At 32.7% G+C, this 25,076-nt stretch overlaps 2 protein-coding genes and 1 pseudogene across 2 annotated transcripts in view; all 3 read right to left on the minus strand.

Annotated features, from left to right (window-relative positions):
- Nucleotides 1–2,380, minus strand: part of LOC125863178 (alkylated DNA repair protein ALKBH8 homolog) — a 5,813-nt gene extending 3,433 nt beyond the window's left edge. The window contains exons 1-4 of the mRNA XM_049543347.1: nucleotides 2,259–2,380; nucleotides 1,058–1,375; nucleotides 418–519; nucleotides 202–288 (exon numbers count right to left, since the gene is read on the minus strand). Of these exons, the coding sequence (XP_049399304.1) occupies nucleotides 202–288; nucleotides 418–519; nucleotides 1,058–1,354 (486 nt within the window). The 5' untranslated portion in view covers nucleotides 1,355–1,375; nucleotides 2,259–2,380. The remainder of the gene's footprint in view (nucleotides 1–201; nucleotides 289–417; nucleotides 520–1,057; nucleotides 1,376–2,258) is intronic.
- An 862-nt stretch (nucleotides 2,381–3,242) lies between these two features.
- On the minus strand, nucleotides 3,243–6,178 carry LOC125862085 (60S ribosomal protein L7-4). Its single transcript, XM_049542076.1, has 7 exons — nucleotides 6,042–6,178; nucleotides 4,748–4,917; nucleotides 4,567–4,664; nucleotides 4,427–4,484; nucleotides 3,929–4,008; nucleotides 3,729–3,831; nucleotides 3,243–3,648 (listed from the first exon to the last, which is right to left on the minus strand). The coding sequence occupies exons 2-7, from the start codon at nucleotides 4,913–4,915 to the stop codon at nucleotides 3,433–3,435; spliced, it is 723 nt and encodes a 240-aa protein (XP_049398033.1). The 5' UTR covers nucleotides 4,916–4,917; nucleotides 6,042–6,178; the 3' UTR covers nucleotides 3,243–3,432.
- Nucleotides 6,179–6,989: 811 nt separating this feature from the next.
- LOC125863361 (rop guanine nucleotide exchange factor 14-like) lies at nucleotides 6,990–12,069 on the minus strand (annotated as a pseudogene).
- Nucleotides 12,070–25,076: the final 13,007 nt, after the last annotated feature.

Here is a 25,076-nt window from a genome sequence, read left to right on the forward strand (position 1 = left end):
GGGGGGGGGGGGGGGGGGTTGTTTTTAGTAGATCCAGTAGGATTTTTGATTTAAGAAAACAGGTCACAGATGTAAAGAAGAGCAAAGAAACTAAATCGTCATATACATATATCTAACAGCAGAAAAAACATGCTTCTGCTATATGCCGGTATAATTACTTGCATTTCCATAGTTCCAAATACCCACGCGATCTGCACTTACATTATAGTGAAACTCATAACCATAATGCTGCACCCTTCTTTTAGCAAGTTTTTGCCAAGGCCTTGAATCAACGGCTGCAAGTAGTTCCTAAAGATTCACCAACACTGAGTTAGACTTGAGTGAAACTCTTCAGAATAAGGTTTGAGAAAGGATGGAGAAAATATAAGAATAGTGTAAATGCCTATAGTATTTTCCCGCAAAAATGAGATCCCTGACCTCCTCCTCTTTGACACTGATGAAGTCATGAATCAAGTAAAGACCAGGAATATCTAACTCTGAAGCTTCCATCGACACCTCAATTGAGTCATCCACTGCAACCTGAACCAGAAAGCAAGCTCATAAAGAAAAGAAACATATACAAACCATCAACAGAAGTTACTCAAGGGAGTAAAGACAAAAGAAATCAGCAACCTCTATGCTAAACTGATACAAGTTCCACTTAATACCCACAGTTCACAGACACACTGACCAGTTCCTAAATGACACGGACAAAATTGATAAAAGAACACAAACATTAATTCATGAAAAATGGGCGCTTACGTCAAGCATGAGTGCACTGTTTCCTATATGACTATATCATCCTTCATAAATTCAATTTTCATCTAGCAATGACTATTGACTAGCAAGAAATGCAAACATGTTAACCGAAAGGAAGAATGGTGAAGGTCCCTCAGAAGCTCTATGCAATCAGTTATGTTATATCATGCTTTAAAGCTGACTGTCTAATTCCACTGTACAGTACATTCAAAATAATAATTGAATCGACATGCTCAAAAGAGAAGCACGGTAAATAATCTCATGAAAATTACATGACTGTAAAAAAAATCAAGACTTTACTGTGGATAAGGATAATCACCTGACAAATAGAGGGTACTGAATACTGAATGTGCAAAGACCGGCCACCAAGCTCAGGACATTCACGTCTATTCAACTCCGTCAGGGCAGATTCTGCAGACTTTTCTTCATGATAAGACACAATAACTCTAGTGCCACTTTCATCAGCAAGATGGACTCCCTTAACTTGACCATATGCACCAAATACGGCTTCAATTGTGTCCAAAGTTAGTCCAACTGCAGGTCCACAATTGGCCACATAAAGATTTGAACTTGGTTCACTAGTCCCTACAGGACGTTTAAATCTCGGCAATCCCATGTATTATATTAAGATCAATACCTACAACCAGAAAATTTGGGGATTTACCTCACCACATAAAAATTACTCACATATCAGACAATCATAGAGAAAAACTCACAATTAGTTAAACAACAAGCCAAACCTTCGATTATACGAAAAATCAAAAATTGATCCTTGATAGTCGAACAATGAAGCATACCCTTGTTTCAATATTTACTTATTCCTCACACAAAATAGAGCTTTAGATAGCTCAATAGTATCACATCACTACAAATATCTTACTCAACTACTTAGCAAGCTCACCAATATGCACAACGAAACGGGACCTAATCTACATTTTAAGCTTAAAAACTTCATGGGGTTGATTTCTTAAACACTCAACTAATATTTATCATCTCAGAAGGGTGAAAAAGTCACCCTTCTTCTTGATTCCAATTTTTTTTCAACAAAGATAATAACTTTCTAAGATAACAACTATTAGTCGAGTGACCCATCTGAGAAATCACCTCAAACTTTGTGCTAAATCAAGAAAGTACCATTCTTGCTTCTTCATTTAGCTAGAATATATTCAGAGTGTTACCTATGGGTTCACGGGAACCCACTAGCTTTTGCTCAAACTGGTATACAATAACGTAAATTTCAAATCCTGAATCTACCTCTGACCCAGTATATATACAGTGAAATCCTACCTCTCTAAAAACTAACTAGACCCTTCAAATTCAATTCCTTAAGAACATTCCTACCTGAATATAAAACAAAGCTTAAGAACAAGAATTTGCAAAATCCATATCTACATATTAATTTGGTCTCTTCATTATTTTATTTATTTATTTATTGCAAAAAAAAAAACAAATATTTTTCTGAATCAAACAACAATACTATTGAATTCTTTATGATTAAAAGAAGAAAACAGAAATCTTACCAGCAAAACTTCATCGCCGGCCGCCGCTCTCTGTTGTAACGAAGAGAAAATCTCAATGAAGTCCTTATAGTTATCACTTAAGTTACAAATGAGCCCCTTGCTTTATTTTGATTTGTTTTAATACACCATATCTTTAGTTAATACGTCCAACAAAACATGAAATAAAATTAATCCTAAATTTTATATCCGAGTTATTATCCAAATAAAATTAATCCTAAATATCCTCATCTATCTTATGTACCGAACGTTGAATAATATTATAAGAACGTACATATTTTTCGTCTTAACTTGTAAAGGTTTCTCTTCACGTGTTATGAATGACCAATTATTGAATATTGGTAATAATATCAACAAACGAACGTTCTCCTATGCTTCCAGACATGCTGAGCTCCACATATTCATGTACAGTCAAAGAAGATCGAATCCGTAAAAGATGAGATCATTGTTAGTCATTAAAGAATACAAAAGAAAGAATTTCAAATTTACAAGATACGATCTATCTGGATCTAAAGTGTCAATTCCAACATTCATAGGTCCGAGATCTACATCTATGAAGCATTGAAAGGTCCGAATGACCAACTCTGCAATCGGTTGTTAGAATCAATAGATCTTCAAATTATATACCCCACTGCACACCCCCAACTTATAGAAAGTAAGTCTGAGACCCCCATTTATGTTTGGTATAACATATAATCACATCAAGTAACTCAATCTACTAAGCTTTAAACAATTGGCTATTTGAACAAAAATAGAAGGCTGTCATGTCTGGTCGCTTGAGCCATTGTACCTTTTAATTAAGGTATGTTATTCTTAGATTCAAACATGGGACTATTTATTTACGATACTAGGACCAATAAGTTTAAAATGGATTTATGCCGCAAGTGTTGATCGATCTTCTACGCATTTAGATAAAGCTACTTAGATGTGAATGTAATTAAACAAGAGTAATGCAACAAAAATGGTACATCCAACATTCAAGAGAAGAAAAAAAACTAGATAGCTTTGAAACCAAAATGAACATAAATTCAAAAATCCAACACAATACGATAGAGACTGGGGGGATCAAAACAAAAATAATGTCGTATACTATCATAAACCAAAATAACATCTCAAATGGAAGAAATTCTGAACTGTTGATCACTAAAAATGCCTAGAAAACAAAATTTCAGGCACTCTAGTTCATCCTCCTGATAAGTTCGTTAATGAAGTTCTCGCGGTTACCAGCATCACCACCTTCAACGTAGTGATTTCTCTTCTTCTTGAGTCCACCCAAAGGTGCCTTCAGCTGGAATGGCCATAGGAAGTTGTTAGCCTGCTTGAAGCTGGGCCCGACAGTCATGATCTCGTGGACAAGGTCTTCAGCACAGATAATTCCATGTTTGCCCAATCCCTGAAACATACACGGAGAACTCTGAGTTGTCAACATCACAAAACACTAAATTCGGAGATGAAGAACTGACAGAAACTTACCTGCTCAATGACGGAATTGTCGGTTAAAGGAATTCTCTGCTTGTCAAGCTTTCCATAACCTCTTTTGTAGATCAATTCCCTAACACTCTTTAGGTTTGGGTAACTGCAAGATACAACAACAGAAATAAGGGACTGCAAGTTTGCAATAGCAGTAGAGAGGAAAGACTTGAGAAGGCAGCAGAGCTTTAAGTGATACCCACCCATAGGTTACGTAAGGTTCAACCCTATGCAACATGTTCACTGTGGCTTTGTTAACTTTCAAAAAGACCCCATTAAAGATCTGTCACAAGAAATGTGGAAAGGAAGAAGAGCTCACTGTTAGAGCAGAGAGGTAACACTAAAATAACTCAAAACAGGCATTCTCAAAATTGAACACATCCAGAAAACCTAGAAATATTTTTTGTTTTGTTTTCAACGAGAGGGGAATCAGAAGAATAACATAAGAATTATAAATAATCTTGACAACAACACAACAACTTGGCTGATGATCAGACACTTGGTATAACAAGCCAGTCCAATCATCAGGATCAACACAGGTACTTAACTATCAAGTGAGAGAGCTATAACCTCAACACATACTCAAGTTGATTTCCAGCAAACAAAACAATATAAGGATATATCAAAAGTAGCCTATATACCAGCAAACATCAAATTATACTTGTCTTCTTTGAGGGGTATAAGAAAGGAGTAGTGTGTACCTGGCGCAAACGTAGTAGCTGCAAAATCTTTTTGGTCTGTGGGGGCATAGCGTTAATCCTGAAAGATCAAATTTTATGAGTATCATAGTATTAATCATTTCATCATACTATAGAACGAAGAAGACCAAAATAGTTCTTACCCGCGTATCCTGATGATAAACAACAACTTTGCCTCAGGATCCACATAGAAACCACCTTTCAATCTAGCCTCGCGTTTCAAGCGGATCAATTCCTTGTCCTAAGAAAAGGAAATTGAATTCTGATAACCAAGCTTAACATCAAACGAGCATGTTGACCAAAAAATACGGAGTTTGATAGTACCTGTTCTGCGTACTCCTTTGCATACAGCTTTGCCCTGTTGTAGATCAATTTCCTGTTCTCAGCATTCTTCTTCTTTGCAGATTCAAATTCTTGCTTCTTTGCAAGAGCCCATTCCTCACTCCTCTTCTGCTTCTTCAAGACTGACTCTGGAACTGGTGTTTCACCCATCTCTGTACAAGATTAACCAACATTAACTCTCAACATAAAGTAAACTATGACTAATTTCTCCATTCCATTCAAATATCAGCAAAAAGGTGGATCATCCCACAGACTTTCTGGTTACTACACCATCAGCACAACACATTGCCTTGTGCCAATATTGTGGTGGGAGGATATTCACTTACATGTGTATATAGTCAGATTCTGTGTTAAAAAGTAGAAAAAATTTAAAGCCCGGACACCAGACTCATTTTGTTTACTATCACACCTCTTCATTTCACTTTTCCCTATTCCACCAAAATATCCCAACTTCATAGAGATCAGAATACACATGCATAAAAGCAACAATAATGACTAATTCTTTCTATCCTCTTCTAGTTTTTTTTTAATCTTTTCAGCATTCATAACTCAAATGCTTTACCTAAAACTAGAGTAATCTTTTAGTGGCTGCTAACATTTCAAAAAAACCTAACGCGCTTCAAAATACTCAACAACAAACACACACACTTCAGCTCAACTGTAAGGGTAGAAATCAACTTTCACTCTATGTCTAGGCGGCAAAAGTAACAGAGCCCTTCACTTCACTTCTCCCTATTCCAACAGTATATCCCAGCTTCATGAATCAGAATACACATTCATAAAGGCAACAACAGTGACTACTGAATAGTTCTTTCAATGCTCTTCCAGTATTTTATATTCTTCAGCATTCAAAACTCTAATCCATACCCCCAAACTATAACTAAAGTAATCCTTCAGCTGCTAACATTTCAAACACAGCGAAAATAACCTTCCTTTAGGCTTCAAAACACTTAACAACTTAAATACACACACAAACACTTGCTTAATTCAGATCTCCAAACATAACAAAAAACAACAGCCCGATACACTAAGCTCCCGCTATACACAGTGGTTGGACCATAAGGATCTATTCTACACAGCCTTACCCCTGCATTTCTACAAAAAGCTGTTTCCACAACTAGAACCCGATAGCACAACATCTTCAAATATAACAAAACACCACAAATTTCACATGAAAAAAAATCTTCCAAAAAAAGGAAATCGCACCAAATGTGTATGAAAACTGATAACAATTCACATTATTAGAACACAAATAGTTCTATCAATGGAGATTTACCTTGAAATTGTTGAAGAGAACGGCTCTGATCGGCGGGAGGGCAAGAGGGAATGCGACTGTGACCTAAATGCGGCAAATATATGTTGATTTCTTGTTAGGGTTTTGTGAGAGCTTGTACTTATTCGGGTCTGGCCTAGATAATAAGTAAAGATTTACACAAATGTTCCCTTTTAAGGGTACTATTTAAATTTTGTCACTATTTTTAAAAGTTAGTGCAATATAGGCTATCAGACTAATATTTGCTCATATATTTTTTAAATATATAGATCGTGGTTTAATGTTTTCTTATAAAATTTCATCTTGTTAAAAGGAATTTTTAGATTGTGATAAAAAAAAGGTTATAAGTTACAAAATAACAAAAAGAGGGTCATTTAAGCAATGATAGGTGATTTTTTTTTAAGATCTAAAACTCGAATATGGTAGGTTCGATTTGGAATCAGAAAAAATATATTGGGGTGTCCTATTTGGACACTAATGTTTAACTTGTACCTAGATTTTTATATTTTATTTTATTGCAAATCTATCAAAAATGTGGTGTCTGAAGTTTTATTGGCTAAAGTTCAAATAAAAATGACTAAACTCTAGTCATATATATGCATGAACTTCAGGCAAAAACAACTTAGCTTTATGTGAAGAAACGATTGAATTCTTCCACATATGGTTGAAGTTTTAACAAAAATATATGAACTTCATGCACATATACTTGAATATCGAGCAAAAATGATTGAACGTCTATCAATATGTGCACAATATGTTAAAATTTATCCGTATCTGATATTTATATCAAACCAACATATAAATGACACATATTTTCTTATACAGTTCTTCTCACTAAACCATAATCAACTAATCACACACTCTTACTTGAGTTTATCGATTAATCACAATAAACTAGTATGATCTGATGTAAACATCATGTGTGAATAACTTTTTTTACACAATCGGTATTTATACCAAGTCGATAAATGCAAGACATATGTTTTTCATACACACATTTTATCTCTTAATTGAGTAACATATACTTATATCACAAAAATACTTGCACAAAAACTCTGTTGAGGTGAATCTGCAGTAGACATGCTGCTACAATCTTCATAGGAGTCTCTAAAATGTCCATCAGCTCTGTTCATCTGATCGATAAACGAGTGTTTCATCACTCGATATAGGACTCGAGTAGACAGTAGCTGCAGGTGAGTTGAGGTTGCTCGAGAAATCTACTTGCAAAACTTCTCTAATCCGTGTAAGAATGTTGTATGCTAAGTTTAAGAGAACTCGAGAGTATGCTTCCATAATCAAATGTCCAATGTCCTACAATGATACAGAAAGAACAAGGATTAATCGCAATGTTACTGAGCATTTAACAGCACGTTCGTGTACATCATAGCAGCATACAGACATATATACATATAATCTTAACGCGAGTTAAGGACAAGACAATTATATCACATCTATAATGACATCGTTATAACAAAAGCTGAAATGTGCCTTTTCATAAGTGAACGTAGTTGCATTTGATGAATTTTACTAGTAGAATCATCCTTATTAGTTGCATTGAACAAAATTTACTAGTGGATATGATTATCTCACCGTGCCATACTGGATTTTTGTGACGTTGAGGAACGTCTGTGGAAGGTTAGGATATTCAAATTTGAGCTGTTGTACAAGAGCTTCTGCTTGGCACAATAAGACCTCCAATTTGTCTAGCTGAGATATTGGATCTTTTCCAAAAGACCAAGATCTTCGAGCTGGAGATTTTCCGCTAGCTTGATCAGTTATTCTCTCTTTCCAAGAAAGAATGGATCCTTCTAACCTGTTAACAACTTCAACCACGCTGTTTTCAGATTTCAAATTCAAAGAATTGAACATTTCCTCAGCAGAAGTTGATTCTGCAGTCAGGATCCTATACAGGTCGTCCCCGAGGCTTGTCCTGCTAGACTGCAGGAATGAATCGATCAAATTGAGCAATTTCAACAAATTAAGTACACCATAAAGCAAAGGATATGAGTTACATACATCGACAGTATAAAGATTTTACACTATTACTGTAGCTTAATTTGTGATAGTACGTTAGTTACCATTTTCAGCGATAATTTTGGTTCTTTTTTTGTCATAAGTAGGAGAGTAGCCGTTTGCGTTTGGGTAATCAAATTTTTTTAAAAAACTTTTGTCAGTACTAGAGCAACAATTTGTTCTTGACTAAGGTTCGGAAAATGTTTCCACGAGTGAACTACTACTTTCAACATCTGAAAAACAACTTATCATTTCCTAAAAGCTTGGTCAAACACCTCGACTCTTTCAAATAAGAACTTTTTTACGATGTCAGTACATAGAACGTAAACTCAATAGTAAAATAGCTTTAGTGAGAATTCTCTTGCCTTTGGGAGTGCATCCTTGATAACTGTTGGAACAGGCATTTCAGCCAAGACATTTTCATTGATAGCTTTTGCTGCCTTAAATATTTGATTCACCAATTTCCCTTGATTCACCAATTTCTTTCTTTCGATTTCAGAGAGTCCAGCTACGGGTACCTTAGGTGAAGGAAGACACCACTTAATGCTCTTTCCTTCTGCTCGGGAACTCACTTCCGTATACCAAAACTCAGTACTAACCATTGAATCCAGCGTTTCCTATCAAGTTGAGAAGGAAACTTTAAGAATATGGTCACAAGTTGATGCATAGTGTAAGTTGTATAAGTTAAAAGTATTTTAAGAGACCACCTACAAGAAGCATCGAATCCAATTTTCGAAGTGCTGGAAGATTCATATGGATGTCAGCACGAACTTTTGGTGTCATTATCTGCTCATCAAATGAGAAGCGGAACTCAATATGTCGTTTTGTATAACAACAACAACTGTGCCATATGAATTCTCACTAAACATGTCGTTCTATTTAAGTGAATTTGTCATTTCACATTCCGGATTAATCAAATGAGTTATTACCTCCAAACTTTGGCCATTAGAACCACTTTGTCTAGCAGGAACTAACTCAATCATATGATTGGTAGGCGAGAGTAACCAATCCATTTCCGTTCTCCATTTCATCTTTTGTTCCTCTGCAAGTGGCTCCAATTTCCACAGCTCTCCAAACACAGACGCTTTAAATCAAGTAGCAGTAGCATTAGACAGAACGAAAATACATTCAGAAGAACCTCAAGTATCAGAGAGTCTCTTCACTAAAACGTATTAATCGATAAAGAAGTAACAATTATGTACCTGCAAGATTTGTAATGGCATTGGACAATGCTAATGCAGTAGAAACCCCCTTGCTTCCTCCGGTCACATCCTCCCCGAGCAACAACTTTGCAAATCTCTCTTTCATCATTTCCACATCCGAAAGTTGTGTTGTACAACCAGTTTTTTCGTTCACATAAAAATGTTGAGGGCTTGTTGTCCAGTGAGATAAAAATGATCCAAAAACATTGTTGCTAGAAGAGCTACTCGAGTCGTCATCATATAGAGAATCTGTAACACCAACATCAACTCTGCTATTGGCACTTTCATTGTCATAAGACTGACTGTTCAGTATGCAGCTCTCGAGGCCATCATACATTGTAATTCCTGAAGAACCATTCGTAGATTTAGTTAGATACAGGGCTTTAGATCACGCGAAAAAACTATATAAAGATAACAATATAATGGTTTCTAGTGTTGGTTACAAGATGTGCCAAAAACAGATTGTACAGAATACTAAACAACTCGAGGTATCGATCAGTTGCAAAGAAAATAGATACAAGTCAAATGACCCCTCCATGAAGATTATGGTCGCGTATATCTACCCTTCTTCACTTAAATACAAGACATTGTTCACGAAGGGATTTTTAACTCGTAGAATGCACCTACGATAGATCCCGACTTGTACTACATTTACCATTTCACTAGTATAACAGAATAAACCATATGCTAGCTGCATTTTACTTTCCTTTTTCATTTCAAAGACGACCATCTCAACTCATATTGATTGAAGAACATAAAGGAGATAATTCACAATACTTCAAAATTGATAGTAGAACTTAAAAAACCGAACTCTTCGCCCTCCACCCTTAACTATAGGTCTCAGTAGAAAAAACCTTGATAGGGAGTGCTTCCTCTTTAATAGGTTAACGTGGCGATTTGGAATTAGTCCGGACCCAAAATGGATACCGGACAGGCGAACACCAAGTGGGAAACAATAAAAAGGTTATCTTTATTACTTCGGCTATTTCAATTTATTTGTCTGCCTTTCATTTTTAATCAGTTTTTGAAAAGACATAATACATAAACTTGACCTTAACATGACACGAAGTTTAAAAAGGTCATAGTTATGTATTATGAAGCCAAATTAAAGGTCATGTTTATGTATTATGTCTTTTCAAAAAGAATGTCTCTTTGTGTTTTGACTCCTCTTTTATTCTAACTTTCTACCAACATATTTAAGACCACGAGATTAAAAGGCATAGTGTTACATTCTACGTATCTTAAGTTTAAGAGTTTTTACTTTCTTAAATTTCTTGTCAAGTCAAAAGTAAACAAACAAAGTAAAAAGGAGAGAGTAGTAGTATTTTGGGATAAGGACAAGTACCTCCTAGACTGTGACCGGAATTCCATAGACACGCCTTAACTAAACTAAGGTCCTATTACCCCCGAACTCATTTGTTTTGTAATTTTATACACCTTTTGGTTTACATGGCACACTCAGTGACTCCACGTAGTTGAGGCGCATGGGAGATGTTTGGATGCCACGTAAGCCAAAAAGGTGTATAAAATTACAAAAAAAAATAAGTTCGGGGTTAGGACCTTAATTTAGTTAAAGTGTGTCTCTGAAATTTTGATCATAGTGTAGGGGATGCTTGTGTCTTATCCTTAAATATGCATAGCTAATCATATCTCAAAGATTCTTTTTTAAAAAAGAAGTTTTGAGAGGTATTTATGCTTTACAATAGAAACAAATAGAACCATTAATAGACCATACTGAAAAGAGAATACCAAAAGTAGAAATTTTGATACCAATAGACAATGACTATTTTGTCCCCATAGTCACTTATGTGCTTCATGAAATAAGAGTTAGGTCCACATTTTACAAATTAGACAAAATATGAAAACCAAGAAAACTCCCACAGGTGTGACAAATTACTATCACTATAATGCCATCTATCTATTTCACACTAATAAATGGAAGATTCTTTTTCATTTTTCCATTTACAAAATAGACAAGAAAAGTTGAAAGTTTATGTTCCTCACATGTTACACATATAAGTTCAAAACATGTTGTACCTAACAACTTAAGGGTCCCACAAAAGATCTTGAATTATAAACTATGAAAAATATAATATATTTTTTTCTCTTGTAACTTCAAGACATTGATGCTTTACGTTTGGTTGTTAAGTTTCTTGACTTTAATAAGTAACAACAACAATATAGTTACACAAGTAAAAGTCGGAAAGGGTAGAGCTTCTGCAGACCTTATCCTTATCTCGATTCAAAGCACTTGACTTTTAATAAGCATTCACATATAACTAACATCCCCTTATTTTTAATAATATTGATAAGAGACAGCTTAAATGGAGTGACATAAACAGTTAGAGACGTAGTAATAATCGTTGTAGAATAACCAATGTGTAAATATCCACATTCTAGATTTAGGGGCGAATCTAGGAAGTTGGTTACAAGTAATAAAATATCTATATATATTTGAGTTTAAGTCGTTATAAAAACTCATAAACTTCATATCTTGAATCTGATTCTGTCTAGACTCATCTAATTCACAAAAGTCAAGAAAGTTACACTAAACATGAGGTGGTTGGAGTTCAATTATATATCGTAAACTTAATCTATATGTTAGCATTCACTTGTGGAAAAGTATAATCCTCATTTTGTATTAAAAAACTTAGATTTACCTCAATTATAGGAGGGAAATTAGCATGTGACATTCTAAAATACAAATAAAAGGAACACAAAAGGGGAATCTTACTCTCATGTTCACCAAAGTCAATATTAATCTCTCTATCTCTTGTACAACAAGCTAGTGTCCGTCTCACGATCATCATATTCATCTGATAAGGGTAGATTATATCAATCTCGATTAATATCAACCAAAATGCAGCTCATCATTACAAATCATGATATTGACAAAACATTTAAAATAGAAGTGTGATATGCATTTCCACTTTTGTTTGTAACTCCTAAAGTTAACATTATGTAAACAAAAAAGGTTTAGGAAAATAAAATATCACTTTTCCATTATAGGAAAAAGGTTTCTATGATCATATAATAATTGGCCAAAAATCCTCCTTAAGATAAAGGAACTTTTTATAAAAGCAAAACGATGTTGAGTTGATCAAATATTTGGTTTCAATTAATAAGAGGCACGAGTAGGCCAACTCAACATCAAGTTGTGTTTTAATAAAGAGAAAATTGAGTTATAAAACTCGCAAAAAAGCAATAACGTATAATTTTTTTTACCATTAACTCTAATATAAAAAGAAAAGTTTTAAAAAGTTTTTGGATTATTTCAGACGATTCAGATTTATCATGATGCCGATTTCATTAAAAATAATTTATTTTTAAAAAAAAACAGAGAATCAAAGGTAAAAAATAATTAAAAATTGAGCTTGTTGCATCTACAACATTTTCATTCACAATTAAAAATGAAGCTTTTTTTGTGTGTCACACCCAGTATCTCCGAATTTTTTTCATATTCAAAACTTGAACTTCAGAGATGATAAAAATGATTTTTTTTTTCTTATTTCTCTTCTGGTGTCCGATATTTGTATTGACAATTGAAATATCCAACTAATCCAAGTTCATTTTTTTTTTCAGAGCTTAAACCCGAGATCTCTAATCAAAAGCTATGAGAATGAAGTTTTAATTTGAGCCAAAAAAAAATAGAGTTAGAACAAAAAGCTAACCCTTTTCTTTTTTTCTTATTTGATCAAAATTGGAGTTCTTCAATCTTCTAGCATATCAAAATGGGCACCATTCAAAATAGATCCCACATTTAGCTTTTTTTTCACAAGAAGAAAAAAAAAACAGAGAAAATATGATTTTTCTTATTTGCAAGTGTGAAATGGTGGAAAAAAAACAGAGGTATAATAATTAAATCTGTTTTTTTTTTGGAAGTCAAAAGAAAGAAACAGTAAACAAATGCTGAAAATAAAGTGACAAAAGAGAGCAAAAATAGAGAAGAAAGGAATTTGCGTGTGTGAGGAATGGGGGAGAGGATGTCAATAAATACATTTATTATGGTGAAGAGAGGATGACATACTAAATTTAACGGATATGGTGGAGTGAATGAGATTGTTCCTCATTTAATTAAAAGTTTCGGATTTGAATTCTGAACATAAAATAAGTCCTTTATTGTGTAGAGAGTGCTCCCTTTTGAATCGAGCCCTACATTAATATAGGTATCAGACACTAAATAAGAAACTCAAAAATAAATAAATTAGGGATGGAGGATGGGGTGGGGTATTTTAGTATTTCGATGAAAATTTATTTTATATTATATATATATATTTTTAGAGAACTTGTTTGATGAAAATAATATATTTTATAATACAATTTTTTCATTGTTTTGTGATGGCAAGAGTTTTTGTCTCTAATGCTCTGATAAATCCGATAAGTTTTAAAAAAATTAATTAAAGTAACAATAATATATATATATATATATATTTAAACTATTATTTTTTTCACGAATTTCACATTCTACCTACATAATTAGTAGAAGGTAGTAATTCAGATAAAAAAAATTTATAATGCATCCAATCTTAAGCAAATTAAATTAATTATATTTTTATGGCTAATTTTTGCCTAATATTGGGGGAGGGGGGGGGGGTATTGATACGTGTTCCCCAAATAAAGTAATTTGAACTTAAAAGTGAGTGTAAATTAAAGTAAAATTACACACTAATCAATAATTTCTCCAAATTGAAGTAATTTAAACTAAAAAGTGGGTGCAAATTAAAGTAAAATTACATATTGATCAATAAACGATGTAATGAAGCATATTCAAAAGACTTTTATTAGACTAAATTTCTTGGTTTTTGTACAAGATTTTGATGTATTTGTATGGTTAAATTAAAAGTGATAGTAAAACATAGATTTTTTTTCATTTCATTTCATTTCACCAAAATCAACTCATCAAAAAAATACACGATGAAAAACAGATTAACAATATTGACAATAATCCAAAACAAATTTATTGCCTTTGGATTGCATTAGGAGATGGTGTTGTGTCCATTTTTGTCACTATCTCTCTCGTAACATCTGAACTAGTATTGTGTTGTTACACTAAAGGAAAGGAAAGTTTGAAAATTACACCACGTAACATCATCTTCAACTAATCTCCACTATACTTTTGTTACGGTCACTAAAAAATTGCTTATACGATAAATAACAGCTTAAATACATTTATTAAAATACTTAATTTCATTCATTATTATTAGTCCATCACGAAACTAAGAAAGACAAATATGCCTAAGGTGACATGTAAGTAGATTGTGCAGGCTAAGAAAAGAGGGAGATATGGTACATGCAAGAGTATTTCGATTCTTATGAAAGCTCTTTCTTCCGAATCAATCAAGTATCACAAAAATTGTATTTCTTTCTTATAGCCCGACACAATTGGTCATTAAATTAAGTAAACAGAAGAAAATATTGGAAAGATAAAAGGAGTAGGTGAGTGAATAAGAGTCTTCACTGACCAAATCAATTTCGATCACCTAGCATACCTTTAATTTAGTAGGTAACATCGATAGAACGCTTCATCATATTCAACTACAAAGGAAGGAACCTCAAAGTGAAAGGCACCATCTTGTGCAACACAATAGTTGACCCTTCTATTGTCTTCTATCTAGTAGACTTGGTCAAAAGGATCGTTCACTCCCCATTTTTTGAACAATAGCTTGCAACAATAATATTATCTAGGCAAATCAAAGTCATTCCTTAGGTGACAGATCATTGGATGAAAAATGAATTGAGCTAACTAAAACCATCCCAAAAACAAACACTTTTTAGCATTTCGAAACTACTGACCTGACAAATCATGATTCACATCACATAAGATCCGTATTAGGAAAATTGCTTCTTATCAAAAATTTCTTCATAGTCTAGGTTTGAGCTAGAAACTTCAGGATAGATAGATTTGATTCATTCAACCACATCCTATTATGTTGGACTTTCTCTAGTGAGTATGTTTTTCAATGAAACTTATGTCTCTCTATTGAGAGTGTAATCTTTTCTATATTACTCATAAGTAGAGTAATATTGATCGGTTACCAACATGAGTTGTGGTACACTGATGAGAGTGTTTCACCCTTAACCAAAGGTCTCGAGTTCAAGCCTTGGATATGGAGAAAAATCATGTTGGGAGCGCCACCCCCGATTGAGCCCTGCAGTGCGCGATCCGGATTTAGTGTGACCAAAAGAAAAGGAGTAATATTGATTGATTTCAAGAGAATCTCCACCAGATTTGAACACAATCTGTATTCTCCTGTCATTTAAGATGTGATCACTTCAGATTGCAGCCATCACAAAGAAATAAAAAGTACAAACATATTGCTGAACTGGATCAGTAGTTTACAAATTAGAAGCAATGTCATTTGGAGCTCAAAAAAATCAAATACTTCCCAAAGTCTACTTTCCGGGCATCAGATGTGCTAGATGCCTAGATCTATACAAAAACTTCATCATACACAGCATTAGGCGACCTAAATATCTGTCGATAAAAGGTTACTTAACAAATGTGAACAAAATGGAACTACGAGAAATGGGAGGGGTCACAATCTACATTATCCGAGTCCAACTTGTAGCATCAGTTTCACATGGTAACTAAGTTAGTACAGTGACCTTGTATCCTTGGAATGTTACCGTCAACCACACACAGTCCATGCTTGCTTCAGGTCGTAAAGTCAGTCCAAGGAAAACAGCTACTATTACCTAAATGCTACAGACCACAGCCTAAATTCCTCAGCTTCATTTTCAATCCAGATATAAGTGAAAATATAAATGATGTTAGAGAAAGGGGGTGACGGGGAGTGAACCATTTTTGACAGTGAAGACATAAAGGGAAAGTTTGGTTAACACCCAGCAGCCAAGCAAGTAAACTCTAAAGAAAATATATTGCTCTCGCCCTAGTGCAAGAGAATACCAGACTGGATAGGACTTGTGATAGAGCCTATTATCTCAAAACTATGTAAACACAACTAAATCTGCATCAACCAAACATGCACATGAGTCACTTCTGATGTTTCTTGGACAAAACTGGACTATTGTAAAATTCAAATCCTACAACATAAAACTTTCCAGACTGAACTTTTAGTTTGATTAAAATTTTAGAAGTTTAGTCCAACGAATGACGATGTTACATAATTAACACATAATGTCAGACACTCAAAGAAATTTTCAATTTTCTTTTCCCATATAACCAGAAGAAAGTGGTTACAAGATGCTAAGGAGAACTATAACCATTAATTCAACTACCGCATACAGAAAAAGTTACAGAGATGAGATCATAATACTGAAATACGCACCATTAGCTTCCAAGTTAATCTAAAACCTAAATATAAGTGTGCTAAGTTGATAGAATAGAAAATTCTCAAAAAAAAATAAGTTGATCGAATAGAAACAACGTAAAAAAGAAAGCATGCAACAAGCACGCTGCATGGTTTTCCTTTGTTTAGAATGAAGTCTAGCCTGCGCTAATTTCCACATAACTAGGTTAATAAACTCTTTGTACTAATATTTGATATCAACAAATACCTAGGCAAAACATGCACTTACAGAATACCATATAAGTTGTAGATTAAATACGACTCCTATCACTTTATAGGTGCATAAGATGACTTGGCCAGTACATTATCTTCAAAAGAAAAAGTACACAGCTACCTTCTCCGTCGCAATCTTTTTCCAGCTTTGTAGGAACATAACCTTGTTCCTCCTAAAACCAAGATTCGCATCTAGATGTCAGGGACTCAAGCTGCACTAGATATGCAAATAAATGTTTTCCGTCAAAAGAATTTACCTTGAAAAAGCATTTTCTGAAACATGAGTGTTACTCAGGTAGTATTTTTTTTCTTGGACAAGTAAATAATTTTATAATTGACAGAGGAAGGTAAAGGTGACAAGATAGTTTTCATCGAATATTTCTCTCAAAAGATAATTACTTAACACTTAAAGATTGAAAACATTGTTTGCCTATCACATGAAACAAATGATTATAGAGGAATGAACTAATCCTACAAATAAGATCTTTTCTTCTTTCGGTGAAATGTTTTCCTCAGAAAATTCTTTCTTGTAACTAAAAATTGAAAAATGATTTGTCATATACAACCTCAGTCCTAATATAACACTGAAGTGCAACAAACATCGAAAAATTAACACTAGCATCAAATGAAAGATTCAAAGACGGAAAACTCTTCCTTCTTAACGAATTGTCTGCATTATTCAATTTCTATGGCAAAAACAACAGCACTAAACTTCTCTAAAGTTGATGTACTACAGTGTAACAAATATTTAAACAACTTTTTGATTGCCTTCGTCAAAAATCGAATCTTTTAAGCTACTATGTATGCACTCTTGCTTCTTAACTAATTGTCTGCACTATTCAATTTCTATGGCAAAAACAACAGCACTAAATTTCTCTAAAGTTGATCTACTACATTTAACAAATATTTAAACAAGTTTTTGATTGCATTCGTCAAAAATCGAATCTTTAAGCTACTATGTCCTCCTAAAGCAGAATGAAAACTAGAAAGCTTCTAGCAAATTAAAAATTATCTAAATCATACAAAATTAAACAGTTTTCATTAAAATTAAGCTTCTCTACTTCACTAACAGCATCGAAATTTCAAAATCTTAGATCCAACTAACAAAGAAAGTCGTACAGCATTAAGATCTATACTGGAATTACACACTGCGCAATTAACAAAGTTAGATCCAGCTGAACTCAATCGAAATATCACAAAAACAAATCAAATAGATCAACATCAAATTCAAACCTCATGTAAAACAAGCTGTAGCTATTAGATCGATCCATAACAAAGCTGATTTCGTCGAAACAATTTCACCGCAGTCTCCTATTCAGTTGATGCAAGGCGGGACCCAAACTACGCCACAGACAACATGTAAAAAAATAGTTTTTACCGGTAAGCTGCCGTCGCCGTCAGCTACCGCCATTGTTGCCGGCGAGGTAGGTCCCGACCTGCACCAAGCGAATGAGAGGCCGCCGCAACAGAAATACAAACTTTCTGTATCTATTCTGTACATATATAGATCTGAGATTTTTAGAGAGAGAAAGGAAAAACCTACTCTCCCTATAAATAGCTAGAGAGAGAAAGTGAGAGACTTGTTAGATATTGTAAGGTGATTTTATAGAGAAAACAGACGAATAGGATGATGACACGTAGATATTGAATGAGGTTGGTGAAAATGGTGACAGATCTGTATATAAGGGCTTGGAGTTGGGGTATAATTACGGGGGAATGCCACTAGTAGCGGTTAATGACACAATTTCAACTTATCGAGTCATTATCTTAGATAAAAGAAAGAAGTATTGAAAACACTTTTAAATTTGACATGAAGTAACTGTTTTATTTTCACACTGTTGATAGTCTTAAAAACACTCATTTAGTTGACTAACACTTACGTACACCATCGATCTTGCAACATGAGTGAAATACATTCCTAATTTTCCGTCAAATTTAGGGGTGTTTTCAATGAGTCTCTCGATCATTTATCAAGAGTTTGAGACCATTAGTTATGTCATTTGGAAGATCGAGGTTGTAGCTAAGTTTAGTTAGTATAGAATTGTTATTAATAGTTCAGAAACTAAATTAATAATTTGTGTCAAGTTTGTAAGTGTTTTCAATACTTATCTCTAGAAAGAATAATGTGGAGGATGTGGATTAAGGTCGAAGGGTAATGGTGTGTTGTCTTGTTCTTTGTTCATATTAATAGTTATGATATTGCTCTTGCAGTTTCTTATCCTTTTATTATGACTCTATTCGTTTAAAAAAATGATATATTTTCTTTTTTAGTCAATTTTTTTTTAAAATGAATGACCCGCTTTTTTTTTGCAACACTTGAATAATATCACCTCAAGACATTGACATATTTTAGGAGCAGCTCAAACACATTAATGACTTAAAAGCTAAAATCAAGCTTTAAACTTTAAAAAAAATTGTTAATAACTAATAACTTATTTCTTCTATTATCCTTTTTCATTCTATTATATAACCAATCTACTTTATTTTTCCTCAGGCATAGTACTTCAAATATATTAAAATTCTTCTAATGATTTTTTTTATTATATACAAAAAGTTTACTTTTCTTACAAATAGTAAATATCTTTTTAAAAAAATAATAATCTATTAGTTGTTATTATTTTAAAAAATGAGATCCCTCAAATTTTGATGTGTACCACCAAAAGCACATATCTTTTCTTTTACATAGTTGAACCGACACTATCATGTTTAAGGGCACACAATCAAATAATATTTTGATACATTTTATATAATTTTAATTTAGGATCATAAAATTTTAAAATTCTTTTTATTTTCTTAAGTTTTGTATCAAGTCAAACTAAATCGTTTTTTTTTTAAGTTTATTATTTTGTTGTATTTTTAGTCTTTGTTACTAATTACTAAGTACTATTGTTAGTGTTTGTTAAATTTTGGCACTTTTGCTATTTTATTTTATTTTATTTTTCAGGACCACTTTGAATTGCCTTTTTAAAACAAGAATCTATCAAAATAATATCTCTATATTTAGAGGTACATTTTAAAATTTAACGTACTCACTATCCTCTCCAAATGACAATTTATATTTTATGGGCCTACAATAAGATTAATACATTGTTGTTATTGCTGCCACCTGTAATTACAAATAATCTTGGATGTAATTAAATTTTACATTAATTGCACGTCGGCGTGAAATAAAGTTTATAGTTACTGATTGTTGCAGTAAAAAGTGTAACAATCAATCAACGTAACTGGTAAGTTAAATTTTCTTCTATTTATATATTATATGTCGTTCTTATAAAAAATAAATGTTCATTAATACTTATCATTTCATAAAAAAGTGAATGCATAAATGATTATTATTTTTTTCTATTTATCTTTGAGAGTTATTTGTTTTAAAAGTATGAATTTGACCAATATAGGATAACTACGTAATTTATTCATGTCCATTGGTCAAAGTAATTTAATCAAAATAAATTAATTTATATTCATTTATTGAAAATTTGATTTCAAGAGAACACTAAATAAGGATACAATGGTAAAGTTATAGAGTTCTTAAGGAACGTGAAATCTAAAATGATAACAACTAAATAATAATTAATAGGCATGCAGATTGACACCTTTCTAAGTCCTAGTCCATCTCCAATAACACAAAAAGCCACTCCACAAAAACTCAATGGATAATGACTTAAGGAGTATCTTTTATTTTGTAGACACAAAAAAGGGAAGGAAAATGCAAGAATGACCATACCATGAATTGACTTTTATTGTATTTTATAAAAAAATTTTATTTTTTTTTAATAAGAATCTTTATTTTTATATATAAGAAATCTAAAAAAATTAATTTTTTTTATATTCAAAGTATACATAGAGTGAAAGGTAAAAAATAATACATAATGATTTTTTGAATTATACTTAAACTATTAATTTGTTCACTTTTTTTAATGGAAACATCACTATGATTCAGGTAGGAAAAGTGAATAATTATTAATTCAGGTGTGTTTTGATAAATATTTGGCAATAGTTCAAGTAAAAAAACTCACTCACATGATAGTTCATGTAAAATTTAAAAATTTGAAATACTTTAAATATATTTTTACTCGTTAACATAATCACAGAAGATTATTTCCTCTTCAAAGCTATTTCCTTTCCTTTAAATTTATGTAGCATAAAGAAAATGTAATTAATTTTCATGAAAAATAATTTATTTTGTAATGTTTATTTTTATTATTTTTTGTTTGAAATAGTAAGTATGCAAAATTGTCATTACAAAAAAAAAAAGGGTGTAATAATCGTTTATTGCATCAAATAATCTAATGCTAGAAATCATATCACTTCCCTTAAAAGAAAGAAAATGACTTATATCAGTGTGATAGAGATTTTACTTATAAAATAAAGTTGCTTTAGCTATAAAGACACATTAACAACATTGATTTGGTAAATTATAATTCTCTGTTTTAATTTATTTCTCGTTTTTTTTAGTTTATTTAAAAATAATATTTTTTTTCTTTTAACTTTACATAATATATTTAAGATCACAAAATGAAAAAGATATACATTTTGGTATAATTTACATATTTTTAGTTTAAGATCTCAAAATTTAAAATCTTAATTACGTACTTTTTTAAACTTGATGTTCAGGAGCGGAGCTAGGTAGAGTCGAGGAAGTTCATCCAAACCTCCTTCAAATAAGTTACACTATTTATATTTGGTTAAAATTACTTTGTATGAGTATATACAATATATATAGTTAATGTTGAACCCTCTTAGCTTTGACTTCTTCATGTGTTTATTTCTTTATTTTTTAAATTTTCTTGATAAAAATTATAAATTTATTATTATTTGTATCAAATCAAAACTGGATAAATAAATCGAAACATATAGAGTATAAATGTACTTCACATCAAGGAATTAACTTTTTCAAAGTAGAACAAATTAAAGTGACAAGTACTACTTTCTTTTTGATGATTTTCTTGAAATTCCCTGACCACATATCTTTCAATCTTATCCTCTTGGTTCTAAAGTGGTCCAAATTAAGTTGATTTTAATTTGGACAATATATATATATATATATATATATATATATATATTAGATATATCACAATTGAAAATTAGTTAATTTGATGAGAAGTACTTTTCTTATAGTAATAAGTTCATGGCATCTGATCGTGAGTGATTGAGATTTCTTCACCTTTTCTTAAAAGTTTTACGGATTCGAGCTCATGAGATGAAAAAAGTTATTGTCTTTTCTAGAAATGAGTTCTAAGTGTTAGGGTTTTGCCCTGATTTTCTTACCTTATTTGAAGTTTATTTTTTCCTTAAAGAAAAGTCAAAGTATTACCATAAATGCTTGAACTTTTTCTAAAAAGAAAATATAATTTTCTTTCATATTTGGTTTATTCTTTCCTTAGAGGAAATGTTTGGAGATCTATAAATTGAAGATCCTTATTCTCATAGCAAAACACAATAGTATCCACAATGTAGACATTTAAAAAGTTTAGTTTATGGGGAGATTTATTCTCTCAACAGTTATAATATTTATCTTTTAAATTAGTTTTCATATTAATAATATTATGTTTTAGAATCGCTTTATTTGTCATCTAATTTATCACCGTCTTGATTGCAATTGTAAGTTTCCGCATGACGCTCTAATCACCCTTCATAACCCAACAAGTGGTATCAGAACATATGATTCAAAGATCTGATGGTTCAATGATCTAATGCTTGAATGAGGTTGAAGACAGGTTCAAGTGGTTTCAAATCAATTTGCAACTAATTTGATGATAAAAAAAGATTTATTGTCCAACTACATGTGGAGAAAAGATTAAAACCATATTTTCAACATTCATGTTGCTGCATCTTTGAAAATAAAAATAAAATATTTTAAAACCATTTTTAACTCATATATTTTAAACTTTATTTTTAACCATGGCAAGCAGCAGTGATGAAGACTATGTGAAGAACGAAGATGTCATGCATGTGAAGAAGACGAATCAAGTTTTGTCAAGAAAATCCAGCCAAAAGGGAAGATTTGTTAGGGTTTTGCCCTGATTTTCTTACCTTATTTGAAGTTTATTTTTTCCTTAAAGAAAAGTCAAAGTATTACCATAAATGCTTGAACTTTTTCTAAAAGAAAAATATAATTTTCTTCCATACTTGGTTTATTCTTTCCTTAGAGGAAATGTTTGGAGATCTATAAATTGAAGATCCTTATTCTCATAGCATAACACAATAGTATCCACAATGTAGACATTTAAAGAGTTTAGTTTATGGGGAGTTTTATTCTCTCAACAGTTATAATATTTTTCTTTTAAATTAGTTTTCATATTAATAATATTAATGGGGAGAACTATGTTTTCCAAAGGCAGAAGGAGGACTTGGCTTTCGATCACTGCATGATGTAAATAAAGCTTTATTTGCAAAGCTTTGGTGGAATTTTCGAGTGTCCACAAACTCAATTTGGGCAAGGTACATGTGGAATAAATACTGTAAAAAACGACATCCTGTGATTACCACAAGCTTGGGAGCTTCACATGTATTTAGGAAAATGATCAATATTAGGGAGGAAGTGGAACATAACATTTGGTGGCAAATAAAAGCTGGGAACTCCAGTTTTTGGTTTGACAACTGGACTAGGCAAGGAGCTCTTTACTATACAGAAGGGGATCTAGCACAAGAAGAGGAACTAGAAGTGAAAAACTTCATCACAAATGGAAGATGGGATGAGACAAAGCTAAAGAATTGTTTATCGGAGGAGATGGTCAACCATATAATCACAAACATCAAACCTAAAACTCAGGAGATAGGTACTGATAAGGCATGGTGGAGTGGTAATACGACTGGTCTCTTTACTGTGAAATCAGCGTATCATATGATGAGGGGCAGAAAGGCGGAGGAGGACTGGAGAAGGTACATGTGGATTAGAGGAATGCCTATTAAGATTAGTTTTTTCCTTTGGAGGGTATGGAGAAGGAAAATTGCTACAGATGACAATCTTAAGAAGATGAAAATCCCTATTGTGTCCAAGTGCTATTGCTGTGAGAAAGGAGAAATGGAAACTATGAACCACCTTTTACTAACAGCTCCCATAGCCCAAAAGTTATGGAAGCAGTTTGCTTCATGTGCAGGTATTAATATAAATGGGTCAAATTTACAACAACTCATTTTCAAATGGTGGGAGCACAAGGCCTCAACTAAAGTTGAACAAATTCTAAAAGCTGTTCCAGCAATCATTATGTGGGAATTGTGGAAGCGGAGAAATTCTTATAGACATGGGAAAGAAATAACTTATACTAACTTGTATTATCAGTGTCAATTGATAATATATCAGTTAGTAAGAACAAAATTCCCATGGATTAAAAGAATGACATATCATTGGCCACAATTGATGGACGCTTTACAGAATTACAAGCCATTATTACACTATCGAGTGGTCAGATGGACGAAACCTAGAGAAGGATGGGTGACATGCAATACGGATGGAGCTAGCAAGGGGAATCCAGGGATAAGTTCATATGGATACTGTATAAGGGACATGAATGGAGATCTTATGTATGCGGAGGCACACAACATTGGTGAGGCCACTAACATGGATGCAAAGGTCACAGCAGTGTGGAAGGCATTACAGTACTGTTTGGAAAATAATTTAAGGCAAGTGAGACTGGAAACAGACTCATTAGCTTTAAAAAACATGATTAATGAGAGCTGGAGAATACCGTGGGAGATAGTCGAAAAAGTGGAAGATATTCAGGAAATAATACAGCAGTTGAATGTAGAGGTTTGTCATGTATTTCGAGAGGCGAATCAGTTAGCAGATTTCATAGCCAATACAGCAATAAATACAGAACAGAAGATGATTTTTCAGTACTTTCATCAGTTACCAAGTCTAGGAAAAAAGATACTTAACATTGATAAACATCAGGTCCCATCAATTAGGATTAGAACAAGGAAAATATACAGCAACATTAATGGTCAGCGCGCTTAGATACAACATTGAGGTCACATGTTTCCATAGCTATGATATATACAAAATAGATTCTATCTATTTTTGGAGCAAAAAAGTTTCATATAAACTATTTCTAAGCTATGACAGCCAGCAAAAAGCGATACAAGGATCAGCAGAAGGCGAGAGTCAAGGAGCCTTATATGAATCCAAAAGGAGTTAGAAGCACAAAAAGGACTGGAAAAGATAAAAATCTGAAGAATGCTTACACAGATTTTCAAAGCTGAGATCAAGGCTCACACTCTATCGAGCTCGGCACGAACCTACACCGGAAAGTACACCTACAAAAAGGAAATGTTCAGGAAAAAGGTGGAAAAGGCGGGGA

The sequence above is a fragment of the Solanum stenotomum genome, chromosome 4, assembly GCF_019186545.1.
Source record: "Solanum stenotomum isolate F172 chromosome 4, ASM1918654v1, whole genome shotgun sequence".
Lineage (NCBI taxonomy): Eukaryota > Viridiplantae > Streptophyta > Magnoliopsida > Solanales > Solanaceae > Solanum > Solanum stenotomum.

What these genes read in the sequence shown, in the direction of transcription:
- LOC125862085 (XM_049542076.1), bottom strand. Translation starts at nt 4,915, where the DNA reads ATGGGTGAAACACCAGTTCCAGAGTCAGTCTTGAAGAAGCAGAAGAGG. An exon ending in CAAAGGAGTACGCAGAACAG is followed by an intron (nt 4,665 to 4,747) that starts GTACTATCAAAC and finishes TCCTTTTCTTAG; the next exon opens with GACAAGGAATTGATCCGCTT. An exon ending in TTTATCATCAGGATACGCGG is followed by an intron (nt 4,485 to 4,566) that starts GTAAGAACTATT and finishes TTGATCTTTCAG; the next exon opens with GATTAACGCTATGCCCCCAC.